The sequence below is a fragment of the Diorhabda sublineata genome, chromosome 3 (genome assembly GCF_026230105.1).
Source record: "Diorhabda sublineata isolate icDioSubl1.1 chromosome 3, icDioSubl1.1, whole genome shotgun sequence".
Lineage (NCBI taxonomy): Eukaryota > Metazoa > Arthropoda > Insecta > Coleoptera > Chrysomelidae > Diorhabda > Diorhabda sublineata.
In genome coordinates this window covers 41,941,134-41,966,246 of record NC_079476.1, presented here as the reverse complement: position 1 = coordinate 41,966,246, position 25,113 = coordinate 41,941,134, and the positions used below count along the sequence as shown (strand labels likewise).

General features: G+C 33.4%; 1 protein-coding gene across 2 annotated transcripts in view; it reads right to left on the bottom strand.

Annotated features, from left to right (window-relative positions):
- Positions 1 to 21,033, bottom strand: part of LOC130441340 (T-box protein H15-like) — a 51,575-nt gene extending 30,542 nt beyond the window's left edge. The window contains exons 1-2 of one of the 2 annotated variants that reach the window (XM_056774966.1): positions 20,769 to 21,033; positions 19,282 to 19,618 (exon numbers count right to left, since the gene is read on the bottom strand). In XM_056774966.1, coding sequence (XP_056630944.1) covers positions 19,282 to 19,618; positions 20,769 to 20,925 — 494 coding nt within the window. In that variant the 5' untranslated portion in view covers positions 20,926 to 21,033. The remainder of the gene's footprint in view (positions 1 to 19,281; positions 19,619 to 20,768) is intronic. The other variant, XM_056774967.1, reaches the window with a different exon arrangement.
- Positions 21,034 to 25,113: the final 4,080 nt, after the last annotated feature.

Here is a 25,113-nt window from a genome sequence, read left to right as displayed (position 1 = left end):
TCCAGCTGATAATTATGCCTTCGGGTACTTCGGACGTGGTTAACTCGCTGCAGTCCAATCAGATGATGATCGTTTTGGTTTCAGAGTGAAGTTATGGATTCATGTTTCATAAATTGTCACATATCGATGCAAAAAACCTGATTTATTACGAGTAAACATGGTCAAACAATGCTTTGAATCATCAATATGTTGTTGTTTTTGTAAACGCGGCACTCACTTTGAAATAAGCTTTCTCGTGATCAAATGTTCATGAATAATTATAAACATGGCGCTTTCTGATAACGTTACGCTCTCAGTTATCTCACTTAATTACAATTTACGATTAGATATAACTAATTTGTGGACTTTTTTGATGTTTTCCGTAGTAACCACCTCAATTGGACCAGACCAGAACGCTCACCATCATCGGTATCTGTACGACCACGTTCAAATTCAGCAAACCAATAACAAACGGTTCTTTTCGATGGATCAGAGTCCGGATAACACTTTTGAAGCAACTCTTGAGCTTGTACATTATATTTTTTCATCAAGAAACAATTAACACAAGAAATTGTTTCGAAAATAACAAAAGTAGCTCCACTTAAATGACTGTCACTTTTTTCTGACTAATCGAAATGTCACGAAATTTTACGCATAATCTGTGTGTCAGTCAAACGACTCATAAACACAGTCTGACGCGGGTTTCAACAACCAAGTTGTTGTCTTCAGATAACCAAGGTTTCAGTAAACGTAATTGTCAGTATAGTTAGACTATGTTTCTTATGAAACTTTCTTATTGTTCCTTGCATTGATTTTTCTAAACCTAGTACTAAGAACTGCAAGTTTGTTAACCTGTAGCCGCATACCGTAGTATCTTCTTCTGGTAGTCAGAATCTACACAACCTCGTCGATTTGAGATTACTACTATTGAACGTTTGGACATTTAGATTTCGTTATAAGGGGTATTATGTTTCCCGTTGGGTAGAGCTCTGATTCTTCTCTGTAACCGAATATCCACGCATCGTTGCATGTAGAAATGATGTATTTCTGCATCTTCCCCACACGATTGCAAAAGTCGATGTTTTTTATTTTTACTCTAAGTGTATAAGATCCGATGTAGAGGTCAGTTGCGTTTACGAAAACGTTTGTCTTTGTATTGGTGATTTCCTCCACTGCAGGATAGAGTTGGCACTGACGCAGGTTCTAGTCTAACCAGCTTGTTTGGACTTTCATTTACAATATGGGGATTGAACTAAATTCTGGTAAAGTAAAATGAAAATCCAGTAGAACCTTGAATATATTGAAATAAGTACTAGTAGATGTAAGAAAGCGATTTTCCATTTATGTTTCGTAATATATTTTCCAATATTGTACATGTAATGGAAACTATTGTTTTTCTAAATATCTTTCAAGTAATTAAATAATTAGAAAATGTTTTTTATATGTTTATATGGAAGTTGTCTCAAGGAAACGCTGATAACAATAATCGATCAATAAATTAACTTGAACATCGTGTTGAACGAAATTTATGACGATAAAAAATCTCAAAGTTGACAACATTACACGTTTACTTAATACACACTTTACTCAATATCGATTATTTATTTACTCAGTTCCAAAATACACTGCCCATAATAATTCTCCTTGGAAAGTAGCCAGTAACGGTGAACATTAATACTGATACTGATCGATTTCAATTCTAATAAATCTAAATTATACTAGAATATTTTCGAGAAAACTTTACCTTGTAGAAGGTTTGTTTTCCTTTTATATTTCAATTGATTTCATCGGTTTATATTATATTCGTTGTTAACCTATTCAAAATGCCACAAAAATTTTTTGGCGTGATTAAATGCAGGTAAATTATTCAGTTGAATCACGCCACGATGTTTTAGACAGTATTATAAAGTAGGTCATCGAAAGAGCACGCAGAACACACTGGAATTTCGAATTTTTTTAATCGAGGCAACTACAAACATTTAAATTCTGTGATTATAATTTTTTAGTTATTAATTAAACAGTTCCTCGGTACTTAAGCAATTAATTGACATTTTTATACGTCTCGCTTTAATTTTACATAACCTAACAAAAGAAAATTGATTTAACATAGGCCCTATGTCATAGGGGCAATTACCTACATGTACCTACATACACCTCTCTGTAGAAATAAAAAAGCTCACGCTTAGACATTAATCAAAATTAAATTAGAAATTGGAGTGAAATAAAAATAACACGAATACATATTATAAGGTAATTACCTTATTTGTACAACGCGTTTAAAAGCTTTTCCATTATGGTATTAAAATGAAACAATGGGTGAAGAAGGACTCACGAATTCGCCATCAGTGAGAAGAAGTCAGTTATGTTTGTTTTGAAAAATAATTACCTCATTGTTCTTCATCGGTAACTATTTTATTTCATCCTATTTTTTTTTTTTATAATTATAACTAATAGTTTAAAGCAACACCGCCAAGCGGACTACTAACTGATTCAACTGTTGGAATCTCATTAATGTTTTTTTCTACCACAACATAAAGTTTATACTTAAGATGTAAAAAAAAATTGTGATTAAGGTCTCTGTAGCGTAATGGCTCACCTACAGAAGATCCCAGGTTCAAGTCGCGTCCAGTCCAATTTGTTTTCTATTTAATTTGTTTTAATCTTGATTAAGATGTTAGAAATATCAATAAACATATAACCTATTTTATAAGGAATCAATAAAACTGAAAATTAAACTTACTTTACGCACTAATACTTGAAGAAAATTACCATTAAGCTTTTTTATTTTTATAAAACGTTCGCAAATAGAAAAAATATTGTATGCAATTCGTGTGTAAAGGCCTTATTTTGAAGCAAGTGATAATAACATTCGTCGTTTACGTGGTTTTTTCAAATTTTTCGTATCAACGCTAGAATTCGGAATAGACTGCACTGCACCTTGCAAGCTGCAACTGTACTAAACTGTTAAGAATATACTTGGACTTTTTTACTAAATGGAAAAACCAACCAAACCTTTTTCTATGGTTTTGTACAGCTGATGGTCTCGACAGTTCGAAAAAGCTCAGGTACATTTATGGAAGTAGACGTAAATAGTTTGTGGTTTTAATCAGTTCCACTAATAATACATTTGGTTGAAAATTTTTCCCTAGGAATTTCAACCGAACGACTTGTTGACATATGACCATAAAAATCATTAGGACACTTATTGGTGTCGACACGGCCTACTGGACGATTTCTTTTCTTTCATATAATAACCATTGTATGCGCGTGAAATATTTCGAAACGAATAGCAGCTAATTTCAAAAGTTGTTAACAAAAATACAAATGAACTGCCAAAGTTGAGGTGAATTGTAAGATATGGGATACCATCTCGTTATCCCCATTGTCCTGACGTCACATCTGTCCTGCTTGTTACGTTTTGTACGTAATTTCGAACGCGTTTAAAACCTACACGAAACTGTTGCTACTGCCTACAACAGATGCGTAGGTAGAGGAAAATTCAAGAGGGTCCTATTGAAATATTTGCCTTCTTAAAACACGAGCACGTCCAAAACATTAATCCTCATACTTTTTGTATTAATTGTTTATATAACTACGTTTATTGCACGAATTTTTATCATTCATCGTCTTCATATTCATTAGAATTTCTCCGAGAACATCAAATTGAATGTATATAAAAAAATCCTCACAACCTGTTACCATCTAGTGAAAACGACTATAATCAGAACCCATTCGGTGTGTTTCCGGTAAATGTAATTTATTTTTTTTTTTTTTACTCTCAAGACACCTCAACATATTTAATTTTTGAAATCCTACTTTGTGGTTTGTGGAATTGACAGGATCGGACTAGAACGAATTCGATAAAAAATTATCTTAATGTGAAACTATTGATGACGAAATCTCAATCTACAAGATTATCTTCACGTGAAGCTTCTACCTTCTATTTTTTTTATCGCCTTTATTTTATTTTGAGCAGGCATATATGACAAAATAAATATATAATTAGGCGTACTGGCAAAAATAATCAGATTAGTTGGACTAACCTTGGATAAAACAAAAAATGAAATGATTTGGAAAGGGTATAAGTCTGAAGAATTTCATGTCAATAGAGGACTCAGACAAGGTGACTGTAAATTAAAAAGCGATGGGACAATCTTCAATAACGATGCTTAGCTTTCGCAGATGACGTAGCGTTGATAGAGGAAGCCAAAAATTTGGGCCCTCGAAATAAATCGAGAGAAGACAAAATATATAATCATGGGAGATACTTGAGGACAACCAGACACAAAGAGTACAATTTCAAAGGAGTTCCCAACTTTGTGTATCTAGGAGTAGTAATAGAACACAAGGGAAAAGAAGAATTAGAATTGAAAGCCAAAATAACCCAAGGAACATAAAAATTCGGAAGTATTAGATCAATGATGGAGTCAAAATACGTGTACAGAAAAACAAAAATAAGAATATATAAAACGGTAGTAAGACCCATCGCAGCATACGCATGAGAGACACGGATACTAAAAAAGGCAGATGAAGCCATGTTGGGAAGATGGGAGAGGAAGATACTAAGAGGAATCTACGGAGGAGTACACACAGAAGAGGGCTGGAGGATTTTTATGGAGAAGCTACAATAAGCTCTATTATTAAGGGACAGAGAGTGAGATGTTGAGAAACTACATAGAGAACGGATGCCAGGCCTACATGGCCTGTAAAGCATATCAATAATGTTATTTTGGTGCTCATGAAGAAGCAGAATATATTGTTGATACCTACTCTTAGTTATTGTTTAGAATTTTCACAATGCAAAATAATACATTTTGACTTTATCTGTTTGCAAAATGAACATTGAAAAAAGACATCGCAGTCTCTAAATATATAATTGGTACGGAATTTTCTGTATTTTTGTTTTCAACGTTTTCAACAGCTTCAGCTAATTGATCAATTTTGTAATCTTAATTGTGAATTTAGAACTAGAGATAATAATTTTCATCATCTTTGACCACTAAATACTGGTTTGGAAAAAGAAAATAATCCAAGAAGTCTCTACCATATTGCCAGTGGATCGACTATCTTGATTAATATAGCAAATACAAAAAAGTCCGTTTTTGGGATAACTATAGTATCTAGTAGAATGTTAATTGGATTTTCTTCATTATTCAGTTGGTCTACCACATCGATGCTCGACTTGGTAGCTCGTACTAATATTTCACTGATGTAAATGAAAGATCAGAGTAGAATATTTCAGCTTTTATATTGGTCTTACCATTTGATTGTATAAATAATTTTTCCCATGTTCACAATTCAACTGGAAACGTTCGGTATTGATTACTGCTAAAGGAATACTGAAGGTTATGTCTTCAAATTAGAAATAATAAAGTGTATGTACATGTATTTGTGAGTAGTAGGCACTTCATTTTGATTGAAGAAGAAGAATTTTTTACTTACGACGTTGCATTTGATAGAAATAAACTCTTAAAATGAATTGTTCTGACTCCATATCTGTTTATTTTATGGTTACTAATTTACTCCGTGTAATAAATGATACCGAGGAGTCGAACTAGTAGAGGTTTGTTTAATGATGAAAGGCGACTAACGGATACACTTTTACAATTGTCCGCCAGTTGTTGGCCGATGCACGCGATCGGATCATCAACTATGGGACATTTGTACAACCCCAACTGAGTTTTTATTTACACCTTGTGATATTACCGATAATTAGTATTGGCTGACGCCGACATAACGTATCGAAGACCCGATACTATGTCAATTTTAGAGACACGGGTGGCCCTGATAAATATTCATCGAGGTTAAACTCGCTGGACCAAGATCAATAAATAATATACCAATGCCGAATCGAATCTAATTAACGATATTTTCGCAATAAAAAAATCATCAACTAATTTAAGTATCTAGTATTTTATTTAGAAATTAATGTGTTGCCGTTTGTATTATTTTAAGCGAAAAAATTTCATACTTTATAATTTCAAATTTTTGCAATATTTTTGTTAGAAATATATAATTTACCAACCCTAGAATGTACCATTAAATTTTTGCGATTGGTTGAAATTTTCGATTAGAAATTCGCCATCAAAGGAACAGTTGTCAAACTTCAATAAACACCAATAAATACAAAAATTGTTTTTTTTTACTTTATAAAAACGTGAAAAAAAATTTCTTTCATTACGATGGAATCTATAACATTAGTTAACAAGAATTATGTGGTGCTTTATGTAAAATTGATATCGGTATATTTAGACGCACATTATTGAAATAATTATTCATTTTGAAATAATTGCTCTAATTTTTTCTTGAATTCCCATCTCTATCTTATTTCAATAATCGTAAAAAAAATGACAGGCACGCGATTTTAGATTTGGATAGATCTGAGATGGATGTATAAGAAAAAGTAGGAAGCCCATGTTATATTTCCATGAAAACCTTTTTGCAGATTTTCTCCTAAAAAACGAAATTTGATTCTTACACCCCCATCCTTTCCAGAAGAATTTCTACGAGGGCCGTATTTTTTTCAACTTCGTGCAGACGCGGTTGACAATCAGACGTCAGTCGGCGTTGTGCTGCAGCCACGTAAACATGTCCGCCATTATTAATACTCTCGCCAAGTGCGAATTGCGAAGTGTGATTCGTTTTCTGCAGGCTGAAGGCCATAGTTATGCAGAAATCTATAGGAGAATGAGTCGTGTGTATGGGGAAAAGTTCATGAGTGATGGTGTTGTGCGTGAATGATGTCGAAAGCTTAAAGATGGCCGTAATGACGTGCATGATGATGGGGGCCAAGGACGCGAATCCGTCGTTTTAGATGGCCTGGTGCAACAGATTCACAATTAGTGCATTCTCGACGGAATTTCCAAAAGTTTTAAGGTCTGTTTTATACTTGAATTAATTGGCGGTAACTTTCTTTGAAGAGGGTATTGAAAAGATTGTCCACAGATATGACAAATGTCTCAATCTCTTCGGTGATTATTTCGATTATGTCGAACAAATAATTTGGTAATAAAATTATTGTTTTATATGAACTTGTCTTTTATCGGTAATCGACTATTCTAGACTATTCTAGAGACACCCAGTATATAAAATTCTTTCCGATAAGTCGATTTCAATCGTAATAAGTTCAAGTAGTTTGCTTATTTTACGAGTACAGCAATCAATTACAACAACAGATTAACAATTTACAAAATGATAAATGATCGTGTCATTGACTTGTACGACTGTGTCTATTGAAAAGACACGCAGAATGCTACTTTCCTCTCCAACCGAGTCAAGTATGACGACGCTATGTGTAACGTGGTGAAAACGTTTTGCAGGTGTAGATTACACATGCATAATATATGCAAAATAGGTACGAAAGTGATAAATACCAAACTAACGTGTTAGTTTATTGTAGCTAATTACTCAATTATTCAATTATTTGATCATGAACTTCGGAAAAAACAATTAACTTTCGATTTTAGGTAATACTAGGCGAACAAAACTGAGTATCTTCTTAATCTACATGAGAGCAGGCATAGCGGCTTCTTAGTATTTTCTACTTAATCCTTCGGCAATTTACAAATTCCATAAAATCGTTTTCGAGAAAAAATTTCATTATAAACAATCGTCGATATCTCAATAAATTTCTAATTTATTCTGTTTCAATTCAACATAGTGCCGAATTAACAGTCGATAATCATAAAACAAACTAACCGAAAACAAAGTTCGTTCCAATAATAATCGACTCATCGTCGGCGGTATGGTGGCGGCACATATAGAGTAAACGGCGGCTAACAATAACAGATGCGTCACGCCATTGTTGCGTACGCGATCGATACGTTGGCAGATGCCTCTCAGTGATTCGTTCCCGCCCCCCAGGGAAGCTGGTTTCGCCGCCTCTAACGATTCACCGCCCCCACCTACCTGTCACCAATTTACCCGTATAATTAATGGACCGGCGGTCTAAACTGAAACGATAATTCCATGATAATGGTATTGAGCGACCTCTCGACTCTTGGTATGGGTACAGTTCGACAGCTTTTCCAATGTTTGAAATTAAAATGAGAATGTCTAGAGCGGGGATTTCCAAAATATACTGAATAGAGACCTCTTTTCAGAATGAAGTGTTACCTACCTAGATAAATTACTTACTAAACGTCCTTTTCCTACAAAATACTATCAAACTCTAGTAGTAAACTCTACATCTACATGGCGGTCTCATTGGAAACCCATGTTTAAAGTAATACACAAACAAGTATTCAATTAATGGGTAATATACCAATAACTTCATACATATTCTTTTCCCTAAATCTCAATAACAAAAAAATCCAAAGCGATCTTTCAGTTTTATATCGATGTTTTAAGTTTCCTGCTGTTTCTTTTTGCTCTATTTGAATTGTCCCTAATAATTTAAATGTTTCGATGTGAATATGAATCTTGTTAGTTTAATTCGTACTAAACCAAAAAAAAGTTATTGCTATAATCGAAAATGGAACTGGTCAGCGAGCTATGGATAGACAACTGGATATGCCCCGAGCAGCGGTTTGAAGAGTGTGCAAGGATCCTTTCATAGACGCTCTGAATCAAGCACGAAGATGATTTACAGCCATTTGTAATGACCACTTCAATGTGTCAACAATATCAAGATGAAGATTGCAGGAAAATAACCCCAAAACCACCTGCGATTGGTCCAAAACTTACTCCAGCTCATCGACAAGCACTCCCGCGTTTGTTTTGCACAGAATTTTTCTTAAACGATACTTTAATTGATTCTTTGTCTTAATTGTAAGTAATTACTGTACTTTTCGAAGATAATACCCTTATACATTAAGGTTACATCAGATCAAAGTGCTCATCAACCAAGCAAATATAATCCATTGTGACAGAACATGAAACCGTTTATACGGACCCATTTCGATGGTAACGACTAGATATCACCGGCCTTATTTGTAGAATGCAACTTCCATGAAAATAAATATAAATTATATTTAAAACCACATAAATATGATTAAGAGATATTAAAATTTATCTAGGGTTGAATCTAATTGAAGGAAACTACTAACCGGAAACGCATATAGGTATTATTTAAACACCAATATATATGTTGATTTCTGTGTACGATTTTTTGGTTATATAAATAACTAATTTGAAATTTAAATTTTACATTCGAAAATATAATTTCGGCACTAGGTAAGTACAGACGTACGATACAAAAATATGTGTGTTTTAATCTCTGAAGGCGATAACTTGGTTATCGAAACTTGATACAAATAATCCGATCGAATCAACAATCATTTTTGCGCGGGACGTCGAAGTGTTCACTGCGTTACCATTACCACAATACCTCTTTATTCGCCGTCAAAATATGGTCTTACTGAAGGATCTAGATTACGAGGGTGGTCCCAGAAGTACCTGGTCATACAGTATATGCTTCAAGTTTGAAGACGCCACGTGAACGTACGAGCTGTGATGATCGTGATGCTGGTCGACCAAATGTCCGCAAATCGGTACTGGATGATTGTCGACTGGAAATGCGCGAACTAGCAGAACTTGTAAGCTTTCCAAAAAGTGCGATACATCGCGATACGAGAAAGCTGTGCGCAAGATGGGTGCGGCTTTTGCCACCAAAGGAATAAAAACAGAGTCGTGAAGGTGTTTGGCAATGTTCCATAACTATGGATGAAACGTGGGTCCATTACTTTACACCCGAATCGAAACAATAGACTGAAAAGGGAGAACCAGCTCCACAGAAGACAAAAACCGTTCCATCTGCAAGCAATGTCGTGGCGTCGGTTTTTTGAGATTCATGTTTGTTATTATAGCTGCTAAATGGTAATGATTCTGTCATTAAATCCTCCAATAACCGTTTTTATAATGCTATATTTTAAATTTAATTCGATCAAACATTTGATATCGCGAATATTCAAATTGGACTATAAAAATGGTTTTGAGTTTTTATGGGTGCGTATTGAGTCTCTCGGTATATACCTACGACATTTACAATATTTATGTTAAACGCAATAAAAGTATATATACAAGTTCGAACCTTGAAACTCGTAAACGGGACAAACTTGTAAAACCACCCACTTCGATAAATACGTACTGCATGTTGGACTTCACCCGGTGTAATGTCGATGATTTACGGTTCACCCACCCGCTGATCTCTTTATATCCAACTCCATTTTGTTTATTTCCTTTTTATGCTCCTCTCAAAATAGATCATAATTTGTAATTTGAACGAAACAACCAGTCAAATGGAAATTACCCTGTATTATTTTAAATATTCCTCACATACTTTTAGAAACTTTTTATTACCCTAAATTAATAAAAATTGCATTAAATATAAATAAATATACAAATAGATTGAGGTATCTAATCTATAATTCAAATTTTATAGTCCATTCATCTAACGTTTAAACTCAAATTCTATTGAAATATACATCATTAATTGTGTTGAGGAATTACTATTCTTTGGTCGCTTACATATCAGTGGGAATCAAATCTGAATCATTTGATGGACCGTTATGATACAACACTTGAAACTGATGACGATCAACCGCTTATATTGCAATCATTATCAAAAAATATACAAGAAAATTGGGGAGAGACAATTTTGTTATGACAGAGACTTGAAGAGAGAGACTTAAGGACGTCTAGATCGTAACATAATTAACATTCAAATTTGTACAATGTGTCTTATAGATGTTTCCATGTTTATTGATCCTTCTTTGTCTCGAGACAAGAAGATCCTGGCGTTATTAATCAACTGCCATTGATTGAACGATTATTTCTAGTTATATTCCATCTTCGGCATCTAGTTCTATCGGTCTAAATTTAGTATTTACTTTGCACGTTTCGCTTTAAGTTAAAAATGATCTCATTCTAAAAATCTATCCTGCAGCGTTCTAATTGCCTAAGCGTGTCTTCTTCGAACTTCAGCTAAGTATATCAAATTGTCTGTTTTGACAAGCGAAATTTGACAGTGAAACCTTGAATTTAGTCACATTATATTATAACTAATCACTTAGTCCTTCGAATGAATAGTCTGTCCTATGGGTTTTGTACTTACTTGAAATATTTATCTTTTTTCGCCACCTTGAAACGTAATTTTTCTAAACTAAATTGAAAATTATACATGCTTCGATACCGAAATATCAATTGACTTTCCAAAAGTCGGAAAATTCTCATTTTTCTGTCAAACTATTTGAGAAAGCAAAACCGTAGTGGAAAATATAACACCATCATCATTTTCAGTGATAATTTTAATGAATACTCATCGTTCTTATGACCGAAGAATTCAATTTTCGCGGCTCGAAAAATAATAAAGAGAAGAAAAAATAAAAAAATAATGTTTATTGATAGAACGGAGGGGACCAGCTGGGAACATCTCCAATAAATCGCTTATAAATTGAATGAAACGATCGCTTTGTGCGAAGCGAACCACCTTGACCATAAATAGAATCTAACGCACTGTCACTTACTCGATTTAAGAGGGATTGAAAATACAGAGACGTATCGAAACAAAAAAATAAAAGTTCGTAACTTCAAAATTTGATCATTAGATCCTTTAATCCGTTAAATAAGTGATTTTTCGTTTCCTTTACTGTCCCAAAAACATTGACCATTAAACCCACCAGAAAATAGTATTTGGTATCAGTTAAGGATATAAATAGTGAATGGGAAGTCTAAAAATAATGGAAAATGTGGAAAATCTCTCGTCTTGTGGTGCCTATTCGTGACGAATACTGACGATCTTCAATTTATTAACAACAATGCGTAAGAGTTGAAGAGAGAATTCACTAAAGCAGGATATAGGGTTTTTAAGTCAGTACCTTCTTCATGGACCTCTTTTTCCAGATGGTTTACCTTGCAGGATGCATATCTGTATACTTCAAGCGAGCTAAGTCTCAAGAACGACACTAGGATGGACTTGGTTTGGTAGATTGCGAGATGTGTTTAAAGGAGATGTGCCAATCAGCCAATCAGCCAATCAGTTCCTGACTTATGGCGCGGAGATCCTGACATTAACCAGAAGATCAATACTTAAATTGCAAATTACAGATCTATGCTCGGCGTCATTATGAGGGATGGGATAAGGAATGACGATCTGGAGTTAAAGATGTCATAGACAATACTTATACAAAAATGGCGGTGGGCAGGATACAAGATAACGACGATATTAAAAGAATACGGAGAAATTGGGTAGCAACCATTCAGAGCAGAGAAAACTGGAGGCATTTGGAGGAGGCCTATGTCCAGCAGTGGACAAGATAAGGCTGAACGATGATGATGATGATGATGATGATGAAGTCTCAACATCGCTGAGATCTCGGCATTCGATCGCTTCGCTGTTTCGAGATGTAAACGAATTTCTTTTCGATTCCAAACGCTTGGATTCGTTTAAATACGAGCTTGTAGCTGGTATTGGGTTTTCCCAAATCATTTATGTCGTGGAGGATTAATTTTATTGTATGCCAAGAAGGTTACTTGAAATTTTCTTAGTCAGGTATCGATCAGTCAGGTGTAGACAGAAAAAGTTTCGAGTGCTTTTAAATGATGTAGTCGCCACAATGATTTGCGAATTTTTATCTTTCCTATGGAGAGTTCTTAATTGGTTACCACCCGGGCAGTCCAGGGGATCTGGTCTAACACTCAACTTCATAAAATAAGACAAAGAAAACGAAGTATCTTGGCATTCATTTTTTTTTAAATTTCAAGAAAGAGATTATGACTCTTGAGTCTTCCGTTGAAGATGGACCTTGATTTTTCTTTGCGTGCCCTTATTTCCTGGTTGTTGGTCCAATCCTCGTTTCTAATTGTACTAGTGGAAAAACTGGGAGCAATATTCGCATTGACTGCGCGGTCAAAAATAACAAGTAAAACAGACTGACTGTTTCACACATAAGAAAGAAAACATATCTGGAGGAAACCGAGTTATTTATAGCTCTTAACTATGATATTGACTTGGCGGTAATGTGGTTGTTGCAGGTGAAGTAGACGTGATCTAGTACTACTGATTATTGGTATCCTTATACCCATATATATATATATTAGTTATTTTGATCACGATTCTTTGCTATTATACTTTTCTTCATTACCTATTTCTTCAATGAATTCACTTTGTTTGATACTTGTACTTAGATAGATAAAAGTTAATGGTAGATCTACTCCATACCCGGTTCTCCATACCTGGTTTATTCGTTTTTATTCTCCTCTTCAGTATTACTATTAGAAACACGAACGAATAGTTTAAAGAACAGAATAAAAGCAATCGATTTATTATTTTTCTTTTCAATACAATACGTTTTCCTATTGTTTGACGTACGCCTATGTACTAATAAAATAACAATGTTACAATGTTAAATCTCGCGACATGCCGTGATTTAAAGTTCTTCTGATCCGCAATTAAGTAGATGAAGAGAGGGCGAACGAGAATAACTACTGGAGCTGGAATAGTATTTCCAAAAGATATACTTTTACCAGTAGACTATCTAATTCCGATTGGGTTTCTACCCTCTTTGGAGTTCTCTTCATTGATTTCTCTTCGCTAAGCTCCCACTAAATTGCTTATAAAGCAGGGTTGTATAGCGGGATAAATCAGATATATTTAGAAACAATTTTTTTTGTGTGTTTGTCATTTCAAATATTCCTATCACAGTGCACTGACTTTAAGTTTTGTTTTAAATAAAAAATCGAAATGTTAAAATTAATTTTGAAGTTATACGAGCGATTCTAGAGTGGAAAAGGTTCAGCTTAAGTTGTGTGGGGGTAGTGCGATCATATTTCATTCCAAGGGGCACAATTATTTCTTTGCGATTTGACGTATGAGGCAAGACCAGAAAAATAAGCCGACGGGTTTGCTTTATCTGCGTGTTCAGTTAGGAGACAGCATAAGACGTGAAGAAGTTGGATTTCATAGAAGACCCCTTGTTCTAAATGTAGAAAAAAATTGACTTTTAGCTTCTGTATAAAGGGATTTTTGATACCAGAAGTTGAAAAAATATCAGGTCATCGGAAAAAAATTAATATGTAGGCAGAAAGTTGAATTTTTCGGAAAATTATACATTTTAACCCGGAAACTAACATGATTTTTGGATTTTTCAGAAAAAACTTCATAGTATTCCATAGTTTTTCGTGTATTTTTAACTATAATGTAGAAAAATCCAGAAATTAAGAAAAAATTCGACATGCTTGTATTAAAATTTCTATAGTTCCGAAACCATTCGAAATATCGATTTATTTTCCACATAAATCAATTGAAAAAACGTTTACCTAAATACCTATTTACATTGAATTTCATCAGTGTCATATTTGTAAGAAATATACAGCGTTAAAGTTGAAGTGAATTTTTGTTTTAAAAATACCATCACAAAATTTCTATCTAAAGTTTGTAGTATCTACAATTGGAATGGCAAAGTTGCAATGCAAGAAAATCCGGAGCTGATACTACCTTAGAAATAATACAAAAGCCCTTTCGTCATCATACAAAAATTTGTTTCAGATTCCGCTAAATCTCTGCGGAAAAGGGTTTTTTTATAGTGAAGTAGATGAAAATTTTAACAGAACTAAATAAAAACCAAAAAAAAAAAAAAAGAGATATACCAATAATGTAGAAAAGAATCTGATTAGAATGGAAATGAATAAAAGTAAAGAAATAACTTTTGATTAAGTTTTTTGTTAATTTTAATTAAAATTTGATTAAAAATGTTTTTAAACTTTCTTTAAATTAGAAACGCAAGTTAATAATATCAACTATCATAATATTCAAAATTTTTTATAATCATTCGAAGACTTTTTGGCAAAGTGCTGTATCTAATATCGGTGACAGGTGGCCCGGTACACGGTTTTCATCGTTAATTGTGAACATTAATATCGAATGCAGAGTTTCGCGTCCGAGTTTCGAAAATTTATACCCGGGTCTATAATCACAGGGTAAAAGCAACTCTTTCCAATTATGTATGGTAATTGGTGAGTGTTCGGTATAATCTGACAGAATTCGAATTAAAAGGTGCCAAATTGCCAGTGAATTCGAAATCGTTACACACACACACTTATTTTCATTGATTACGCTAAAAAATTATTTATCAATTTTTTATGGCAACGGATAATGCAATTCATATTCTATACAATATTCAATCACAAAAGTCGATAAGAATTTTTGGACTTTATTTTCTTTGTCGATTTATATACATATTGTTTGAGAATTCGTTATTGAAAAAAAGGAGGTTGAATACTATACGTAATTTGAGATAATTACACATAAAGGAAGGGAAAAACTTTTCAATTGTGAATTGTGAACTATCCATTGTTAATGGATACACAAGAAAATTTGCTCTATCGAAGTGAGTCCTAGAGATGAGCAATCATCAATTTATGACGAATTTGATCCTTCAATGTCTTGTTATAAGGGTTCATATATATTTTTAGGCACTGAACTAAGAGAAGCAATTCACTGGACGATATTTTGAAGAGGACAACGTTGTTTGGGTCCCCTCTAGTATTATTGAATTTGGAAACAAATGTATTTTATTGTATATACCTCGAAGCCGTCCCTGTCTTATAGAGAATTTTGAAATGTTATAATTCTCGTGACCGTATTTGAACTATAAGAAATCAAGCTGAAGAATTGTTTCAATAAAATCGAAAAACGAAAACTCGAATCGCGAACAGTGAACACAATTTAGGGGTTATTAATTAGGGCATTCCAAATATAAATTGTTTGTTTCAGATTCATTCTATTTACCAAAATATATTTATTATAAGTACATAAATGAAAAAAATATTACACAAATCGGGTTATCAATTTTAGTTTTTTAAACAAGGAAATCTTTAAAAAAAAAACGGAAACTTTGCATATCAAAAAAACAAATAAATGGCTGTCAACGTACTTTCTTATATATCATAAATATTGATAAAGTGTATATTTCAAAATATTGATGAGTTTAGATTTTGAAATGCCGTAAAATGAATGCCTCGTCGTATTCAAACGATGACATGATGATAATTAATTTTTTCCACAAAATCAAACCGATTATAGCGAATAAAACGAAAGGAATCGTTTTGAGAAATACTCATGTGTATATAAAAACCGAGGCACCTGCACGTCTCACTGATCCTAATCTGACGTATGTCATATATCATTTTCATTTTTTTATGAGAGCCATTCTGAAGTCAAGCATCGAAAATTTAGGCCAGGTATAATATATATATATATATATATATATATATATATATATATATATATATATATATATATATATATATATATATATATATATATATATATATATATATATATATATATATCATATTGGTTAATTTATTCGAATTAATAACCATTTAAATACGGATATTTTGCCACATTTGAAACTCCGTATTATTTATATTGCATTCATACAAAAAGTAAATGTAAGATGAAAGTGAAAGGGGATAGAGAAATTTCAATCACATGTTGGAACTCCTACTAAGTCAACTGTCATTCCAAATTTATTTATGAGCATTTTGATAAATAACTAGAAGGTTAATTTGAAAGTAAATTCAATTTTATGGAATTGGTTAATTCTCACGATATCTTGAAACTCCATTTTAGATTAACTTCGACTTTATATTAAATTATATTAAAAAGTTTAAAAAAAAAAACTATGATTTGTCTATTTCAAAATTTATCTTAATATAGGATCATAAGTTATTGAATAATCGTCTTAAGTTAACTCAATATTTGTCCCATGAACAATAATCATTTCCTGGCAGCATTATCAACATTCGTTAAGTAGGTATTTGTTAGTTTTTGACAGTTGGTAGTACGTTTACTTGATCGGAATGGCGAATAAACTAACGGTTGGAAGATGATTTCATTTCTAATTTTTTCTTATCCAATCATACCATCGTAGTGAAGAATAAAGAAAATAAATTAGGTCTGTTTTTATAGGTAGAAAGTATTTTTTTAAGGTTATGATTTGTTTTGTGATTGCCTCACTGTCATTTCCTCATTTTAAATAAAAGATGGTGGGCTATGAGGTGATGATTTTCAAACTAGTTCGATTCGGTTTTGGTACATTTTTGCTTATTAAAACAATTTAATTACCATTTATAATATAATATATAAATAAAGATTAAAAAATGCCTGAATGAGTAAGGAATATTTATAATTATTAACTACATGAAAGTCTAGAATGTGTCATTGAAATTTTACCACCTACCACGAACTCAAATTGACTCAAATTAATATTGAAATTCAGTTAGAACTACATCATCTTTTGTATTGGCCTATTTTGGAATTCTTAAGGAGGCACTATTCCAATTCAGGTTGATGGGTTACAGATCAAAGAAAAATTTCATGTTTGAGTTGCTGTCAACAAAAGAGTTGAAGAATGCGTTGAAATAGTGAATTAGTTGGTATACATGTAATCGTCCGACGTTTTTTTAAAAGATAAATATTAAAAAATTCATTCTCTGCGGGTGGTTGCTATCTAATAACTTGAATTATAATAAGTATACAAAGTTAACTTTTTCAGAGGTAAAAACATTAGTCACGCAATAATTTATCTGGTAAAAAATAGTAGAACATTTATTTACCGATAACCGACTGAAGTCATCAAAAAAATTTAGATACAAAATAGAATTAGTCCAAGGAATTGTTTACTATAAGAAAGAACAATTTAGTCAAAACTTGACACATCTCATTGAACCACAAGGAAACATCTACTTAGAGTAGATCTACATTTCAATATCGCATTCATTGGAAACGAAATACCGATTAAAGTGAACTTGGTTAAGGAAAAGTTCTGAACCGACACGTTCAATTTCAATGAACTGCTTCTATACAAACCACAAGTCTTCTTCTTCAGCGTTGCTTTTTCGGTGACAGGTGACACGTAAACCTTGATAACATAACTTCATTTTGGATCTTCACATTCCACGATTCCATCAACACCATCGTCTTCAGTTAAAGAAGTTCCTGTTAATTTCGATATAAAAGTATCAGAGCTGTGGATCCTATCCCTTCTTCTTCATATTCCCACAATGAAGAGTTATAAATACGAATTGTTCAATTCGATCAAGTCACCTACCAGGTGCTTCGTGTGGTGATGATTGGGTTATGGAAACTACTCATGCCAACTTTTTGTTTGGTGTATTTACAAGTCTAGTAATTTAAGTTTGATGCAGCATGAGGTGGTAACACTGAAAGACATTTTCTACAAATTTCGTCCAATTCACCTTAAAGTCCATTTTGATCAAAGGTGTATTGACCATAAATCTACAATTTTCATGGAATTTAGCTCGTTCGTAAAATTGATAAAATATTTCTTTTTGGTCAGAAGATAACTGTTGATCTGCTGCCTTGAAGTCTCATATAATTTTCCAGACTTGTGACATATTCAACAATTAGACGCTCTAAGAAAACAGCTGATCTACGTCAAAATGAGGGCCGTGGGTTAAACAATCGACTTTTTCTTTAGCTTTTCTTGTTTTATTTTTCTAGTTGTTTGGTTGTTTTCTATTGTTTTTTGGTTTTATGTTGTTAAGAAGACTTCATAGATACTTTTTAGATTTGTTTCAATGAAATTATTACAACGGAAACTGTTTTTTTTTGTAATTTTGTAAGTTAATTCCCACTGTTGCGTTCAAATTTATCTAATTTTTCAAGGTTGTAAAGTTACACCTGTTGTTTTTCAGACTTTATTCCCCAATTAGCCACACCCCGCATAATAGGAAAAAAAACCTACAAAGCTACGTTTCCAGGAGCAAATTTAATAATTCTTCAAGTAGTAACTCGTTAAGAATCCATTTCGAAATAAAATTGGAAACAAAAAGGTCTAAAATCCAACAAATAACTTGTTTACTCCACGGCGGCCATATTTAAACGGCATCAGCTGATTTTGACATTTGACAATTGAACTGTCATTACTTGTCAATATTATAGATAAATATTATTATGAATACGTAATGGTGCCATTAGAAATTTAGTTGATGGACTCACCAAAATGTTTTAATAATTGAGAACAAATACTACTTATTGAGATCGTATGAATATTTATGTAAATATTAATTAGTTTATCGTATTATTGACCCACATGACAATATAGGAAGATAACCTTTATCTCAATTCAATAATCATTACAAGCCTCATAATTCCAAACTCCGATGTGTATTAACTTCACCAATATTGTTCCATTCCCCTTCTCTATATGAGGTTTCGAGAAAAGGGGATGTTTCAGGGATGTAATACACCCTTCAACTTCATAATTCCCTTGTTATATCACAATTGATTATAGGGGAAAATAAATATTGATTTTAAATACGATCGCTTTCACTTACCTCCCGGTTTTTGTTATGATCATTTCAGTTCCGAGATCGTGAAATTTATCCCAAAGGTCTTTGGTTTCTAGATGACATTCTACGTTTAATAATTCTTCGCAATTACATAGAATTTTCGGTGGTTTCGGTGGTGTTTTTTCTGATATTATATCTGGCGATTCTCGATCTAAATCTGCCACTTCGGAACCGCAATCGGATATTGCAGGACTTTGTCTTGAAATTTTCGGTTTAATCATTCGAGTAGATTCACTGTCCGAACATTCCTCGACGTCCACTTCGACGTCATCGTCTTCGAGACGATCGTCCAGGTCTGGCGAGCTCAAGCGCGAAAGTCTATCTGCAAAAAAATAGTTAAACTTTCAAACTTTAGTACATTGACGATTTTCAACCAAATTTCAATTATTTCAATGAAATTTATTTTCAAAAGAAGAAACGGAGTTTTATGTTGGGCTGACGAGACTCAAGATGTCCGAAACCGGTCAAAAATTTAATTCTATCAACTAAATTAGATGGAATTTTATCGTCGGTAGACTTTTTTGTGGTGAAAATTTTGAAATTTTAATACCTTATGTTTATTATTACATGAAAAAAATGAATATTAATGGATTTTATACAGATTCAACTCCCAATAGAATTACGGATGATATTATTGAGAAATTATGGTCGTTTAAAATGTTATTAAGGGGATTAAAGATTATTTTTTTATCATGAAACATATGATAATGTTGAATAATATGTTTAATATAAAGTAAATCCCAATGCACGTCACTGTAAAGCGAAGCAGTGGCGTAGGAAATGATAGTCCTACGTTAATATCATCTTTTTATTGTTTGCACCCATTTTAAAAAATTTTGTCAATTTGAAATTAACGAAATAATGGAATTTCAAACTTTATATACATATACATACAAACAATTTCAAAATTTGATTTTCAAAAAACATTACATTAAGTAAATTGATTTCTACTTATCATAGACTAATAAAAATGCTTTAATTAAATAATTTATGGTCTAAAGAGTAGTAAAAGAGTTGTACCTAAGAACTGGCCAAAGCATATTTGTACAGAATTACAAGAAATATTCAGAAATAGCTGAAAGAACTTTCCGAAAATCCTTTTCATTATAATTTTTTGAAAATTAAACAATCAATCAGTTTGCGTGTGAATCGTTTTAAATAATTATAAATAAACTTGTCTTATTGACAGTTTATTGGATAAACGAATCCAAAATTACCTGCAATAAACTCTGAATAGTTTGAATTTTGATATTTAAATTTGCCGTTTCGTATGAAGTTTATATCATCGCCGGCCTAAATAAATATCAATCTTTTACTTTATCTATATCAAATCCAGTAGGAATAGTGATATTTTGAAGTATTTAGATCGATTTTAATACCAAATTAAATTCTTTTTGTTTGAAACTGATTTTGAAATGATTTCGTTCGCGAACAACGCGTTCATTTTTACATACTTACGAACGAACACTTACCGTCGGTTTGAAGTTCCCTGGCGCCGACACTATCCGGCGGCGAAGCACCTCTGGCCATGATAGCGGCTATAGAGAAGTCCGTAGCCCTCTGGCTTTTAGCGGTGGGTACGAGAAGTCCCCCAGGGACGCTATCTTCGGGCATAACTCCGAGCAACATCACAAAACACAGTCACACAAGTCACAATAATAAAAAGATATCACCACAACCAACCGTCAATGCTGATATTTACACATGTCCATTACAACTGCTGCCCACTCAGATACTAACAATCAGACTCAGACTAACGTCACTCGCTCCGCTGAGCAGAAGGTGGGGCGAATCGAAGGGGTGGGACTACGGAAAGGCGTGGCGATGCGTGTGGTCTGGTATCAGTTTCGCGTGACTGGAGCTATCAATCAGGGAATTGTGGTAACAGTGGCGACATGCTACGTAGACAGACCACTTGATATCACTTGCGAGGGCCACCCACCGGTCATTGGGGGCGAGCGTAATCCGGCTATGGCTGCCTATTATCCCAGTTGTCATAAAATGTACAGCCTTGTCTTGTCCAATGTACGGGGAATGATCCTGCTGTTGGTAGTTCGTACGTGTTAATTACCAAAATACCTCTCTTGTTCATTATAACGATTTCATTTGAATTGACTTGTTTCTGTAGCACATGCTAGCAGCTTTCCGAAGAGTTTGGGTCGAATAGCCATAATGTTTTTCAAAATATTCCATTAATTAATTAATAATAAAAACAATCATCCTAATACGAGGGTCGAATTTGTTTGAAATATTCTCCCTCGGGGTATATATAGGTACCTCAAACCAAACTTGTTTTTTACTCTGGAAATGAGATCGTAGAAACATGAAATTGTTCAACAGCTTCTTCATTTGTTTGACATGCATTATGGGCTGGTATTCGAAATCCATCTAAATGTTCAGGAAAAATCAGTAGAGTCTCTTAATCCTGTTGCATCTTTTCGTCATTCATCACTGGCAGACGGACGTTCCACCAAAACGAAATTCTGCAAAACAATCGTAAAAAATCTTCTCCGATGGTGTTTCATTACCAAAAGCTGCTATTGCAAGCATTCTACTTCAGTAAGAACCTTTTAAAATCATAAAAAATCATCCAATATAAGTGATTTTCGTATTTGTTTAAATTAGCTTCTTCTAACCTAACCATTATCAACAAGTTAGGTTAGGTTAGTTCAGGGCCGGATTAATATTTATAAGGCCCGGGGCTAAAATAATGACGGGGCCCCTTTAAGGAATTCGAAAACCCGGAAAATTCACAAAATAATATCAATACGTTAGATTTGTGGTATCAACACATCAAAAAATACAGAAGATTTCCAAATGATGGGGCCCTCTTGGACCTGGGGCCCGGGGCTATAGCCCCCCCAAGCCCCTAGCTTAATCCGGCCCTGGGTTAGTTTTTGTATTGCATGGAGTAAATAATAGGAATGAAAAAACTAGATGGACGAAAAGTGAACAAAAACCTGTTACCAAACTCAAAATTAATAACTAAGTAGTTTTTTCACTTGATCCAATTGATTCCATATTCCAGTAAAAATGAATGATAGTTCATGTGTGTGGATATTCTAAAACTTAATAAAATTGATCCATAAGATTCACTCGGGGTACCTATCTTTCGGCGTTGGTCAATCCAAAGTATAGAAATTTACTTCTTTGAGGCGATTTTGTACCTACTGCCATTAATTCTTCACCCCTACAATGCGCCGTCACATTCTAGCACAATTGTGATTGATTTTTCGGCTAAGCACGAAAGCAGCCGCCAGATTTCGATCCCTGTGACTTTTACTCTTTTCGAAACTCAAAATTCGCTAAAGGGAATGCGCCATAAGTTTATTGAGGCAATTAAAAATAATTCCGAAAACGAAACCCAACCGATGCTTACAACAAGTTTATGTAGAAATGGATTAAGAATTAGTCTGCAAGAGTTATACCGTTTATATGAATGGCTCTATCTATAGAAAGAGGTAAAATTATTAATTTGATATCTTATTCAACTTATTATACTATTTTTATTGTTTATTTCTTGTGTTTACTTTATATTTTATCTACAGGGTCATTCATGGGACTACTTACGAAAAATTATGTCCATTTTGGAAACGGAAACTGGCCTTAAATCTTTGCAGCATATCTACATCAATTTGAGTGACGAATCGACGAATTTTCATCTTTAGGTGCTCCAAATGAGAATGGGCTTCGTCACTTAATATCAAATTTTCATTTCCTTCAAAAATGGTAAGCGTTTGTCGACAAAATTGTAATCGCTTCTGGGAATCTTGGTCTTTCAATGTTCTCCGGAGTGCTAGGTGGTTTTTTCTTCAAAATTGATCCACTTGTTCGAAGGTTGTTTACCCATCGCAATATCGTGTTACGAGAAAAGTCACTTGGATATTAAACTGACGGCGGAAATCTCGCTGAACAGCAGTTACGGATTCGTCATTTCGTACAAAGCAAATCTCATAAGATATCATATTACGTCTTCTCACAAAACCTTTCAGATATGTCACGTCTATTGTAACTGTCCGTCAAACAGTAACCAGAATAAGAAATACAGAAGGAAGCATATAGAAATGGGGTGTTCTATTGTGAAAATTTTTGTTTCAAAAACTCCAGGAACAATGACCAACTAAATTATCAAAAAGATTGACTAACAATGAAACAATTTAGATTAATACGAATGCTATTGTGAATCGACTTTATTCTTCTAGCACCGTTCGTTTAATTTACTCATAAAAAATGGACGACAAGTCGTATAATACAGAGTGATTCATTTAACAGGTTTTCCAATACGTTTTATCCAAATATGTTTCTATTTCTTATTTCCTCTTCCCTGCCAATTCGTCTCGACTATTATTATTTTTTTTATGATTCTAGCTTAATTTTCTCACTTTTCTTCACCTCCTCCTTTATTATTATCGAATCACATGCATTTAGTTTGTTTTTTAGTTTCTAATTCTTACTTTCTTACACGATCTTCTCCTTGCATCGTTTTCTTTATTTCCTATCTAACCTAAGGAAATTCAAACGAAGAAAAAGACTAAATATTAAAAAAAAATAAATCCTTTTATCGATTTATTCATTACTTTTTATTTATTTTTAAAATTTTTACGTTACCAAATCAATTATTATAAAGTGGTGGAATTGATTATAGATTCAATTTGAATACACACACCCCGTAGACGTTATGAAGAGGGCAGTTGTTTTGAAAAATGAATAATCTTATCTACGAGTAGGTATGAATGAACTTCCTAATGATCTGTATATCTACCAGTTGAAAAGCCTTGAAGCATATATCGTATTTCATGTTAGGGAAAAACAGTAAGCGACCCCGGGGTGTCAAAGACACTTCAAAATCACCCTTAACGGTCAATTAAAGTCATATTCTTTCTGTGGTCTCAGTCACAATAAGTCCCTTATATAAATAACAAAAACACAGGGCGTTCTAGTTTTCAGAAAAAGAGAAAGGGCCTGGTCTTTTTCTAAACTACCACGGTGGGCTGGAAGCCTTCTCTTCTAATAGATGTCAGCAATAAATAGGATGAAATTTATGAGGTTTTCTCAACAGCAATTGTTAACAAATCTAAAGTTGCAATGTAAACTCTGTCACCGTATATATATATATAGGGTCAGATTTATACTACAGATAATTCTTTTTAAATGTATAACAATGTTTGTTTGGTTTATTAAGAAGAGGCAATACACCTGGTTCGGGTTTTTTAGTCGATTCGCACGGTCCTCGTGTCTATAAAATGAAATAATAAAATTATATTATATATTTTCAATAAAAATACTCTCTGGACGTATTTTGTCGATGGTAACTTGAAAATTATCCTTGGTTTGGTATAAATACTAACGCGCCTTTTCATAAAGGAATCGAAAACAGCGAATAACTGAAAATGGAGATGGAACACTGTAGATTGGTCAACTGCAGACTTATTTAGCTGATTTAGGGATTCTTACATTTATAGTAAACACGAGCAGCCATCAATTTGTGAAAACTGGAAAAATTGGTCATCGTTATGTGATGAAATACCTTCCATTGAGTTGACGACTCATGGATGAAACGTGGATCCATCGCTTCACACCCAAAACAAAAGAACAATCAAAATAATGGAAGGAGAATCGGATACAAAGAAGACAAAGACCGTTCCATCTGCAGGCAAGGTTATGGCGTCGGTTTTTTCAGATGTACGTGGGATAATTTCAATTGATTATCTTGATAAAGGAAAAACTACCATCTCTTAGTATTATGCGAACTAATTGCAACGTTTTAACTAAAAAATCGAAGACATTGGACTGAGAAGATCAAAACGCAGCACCACC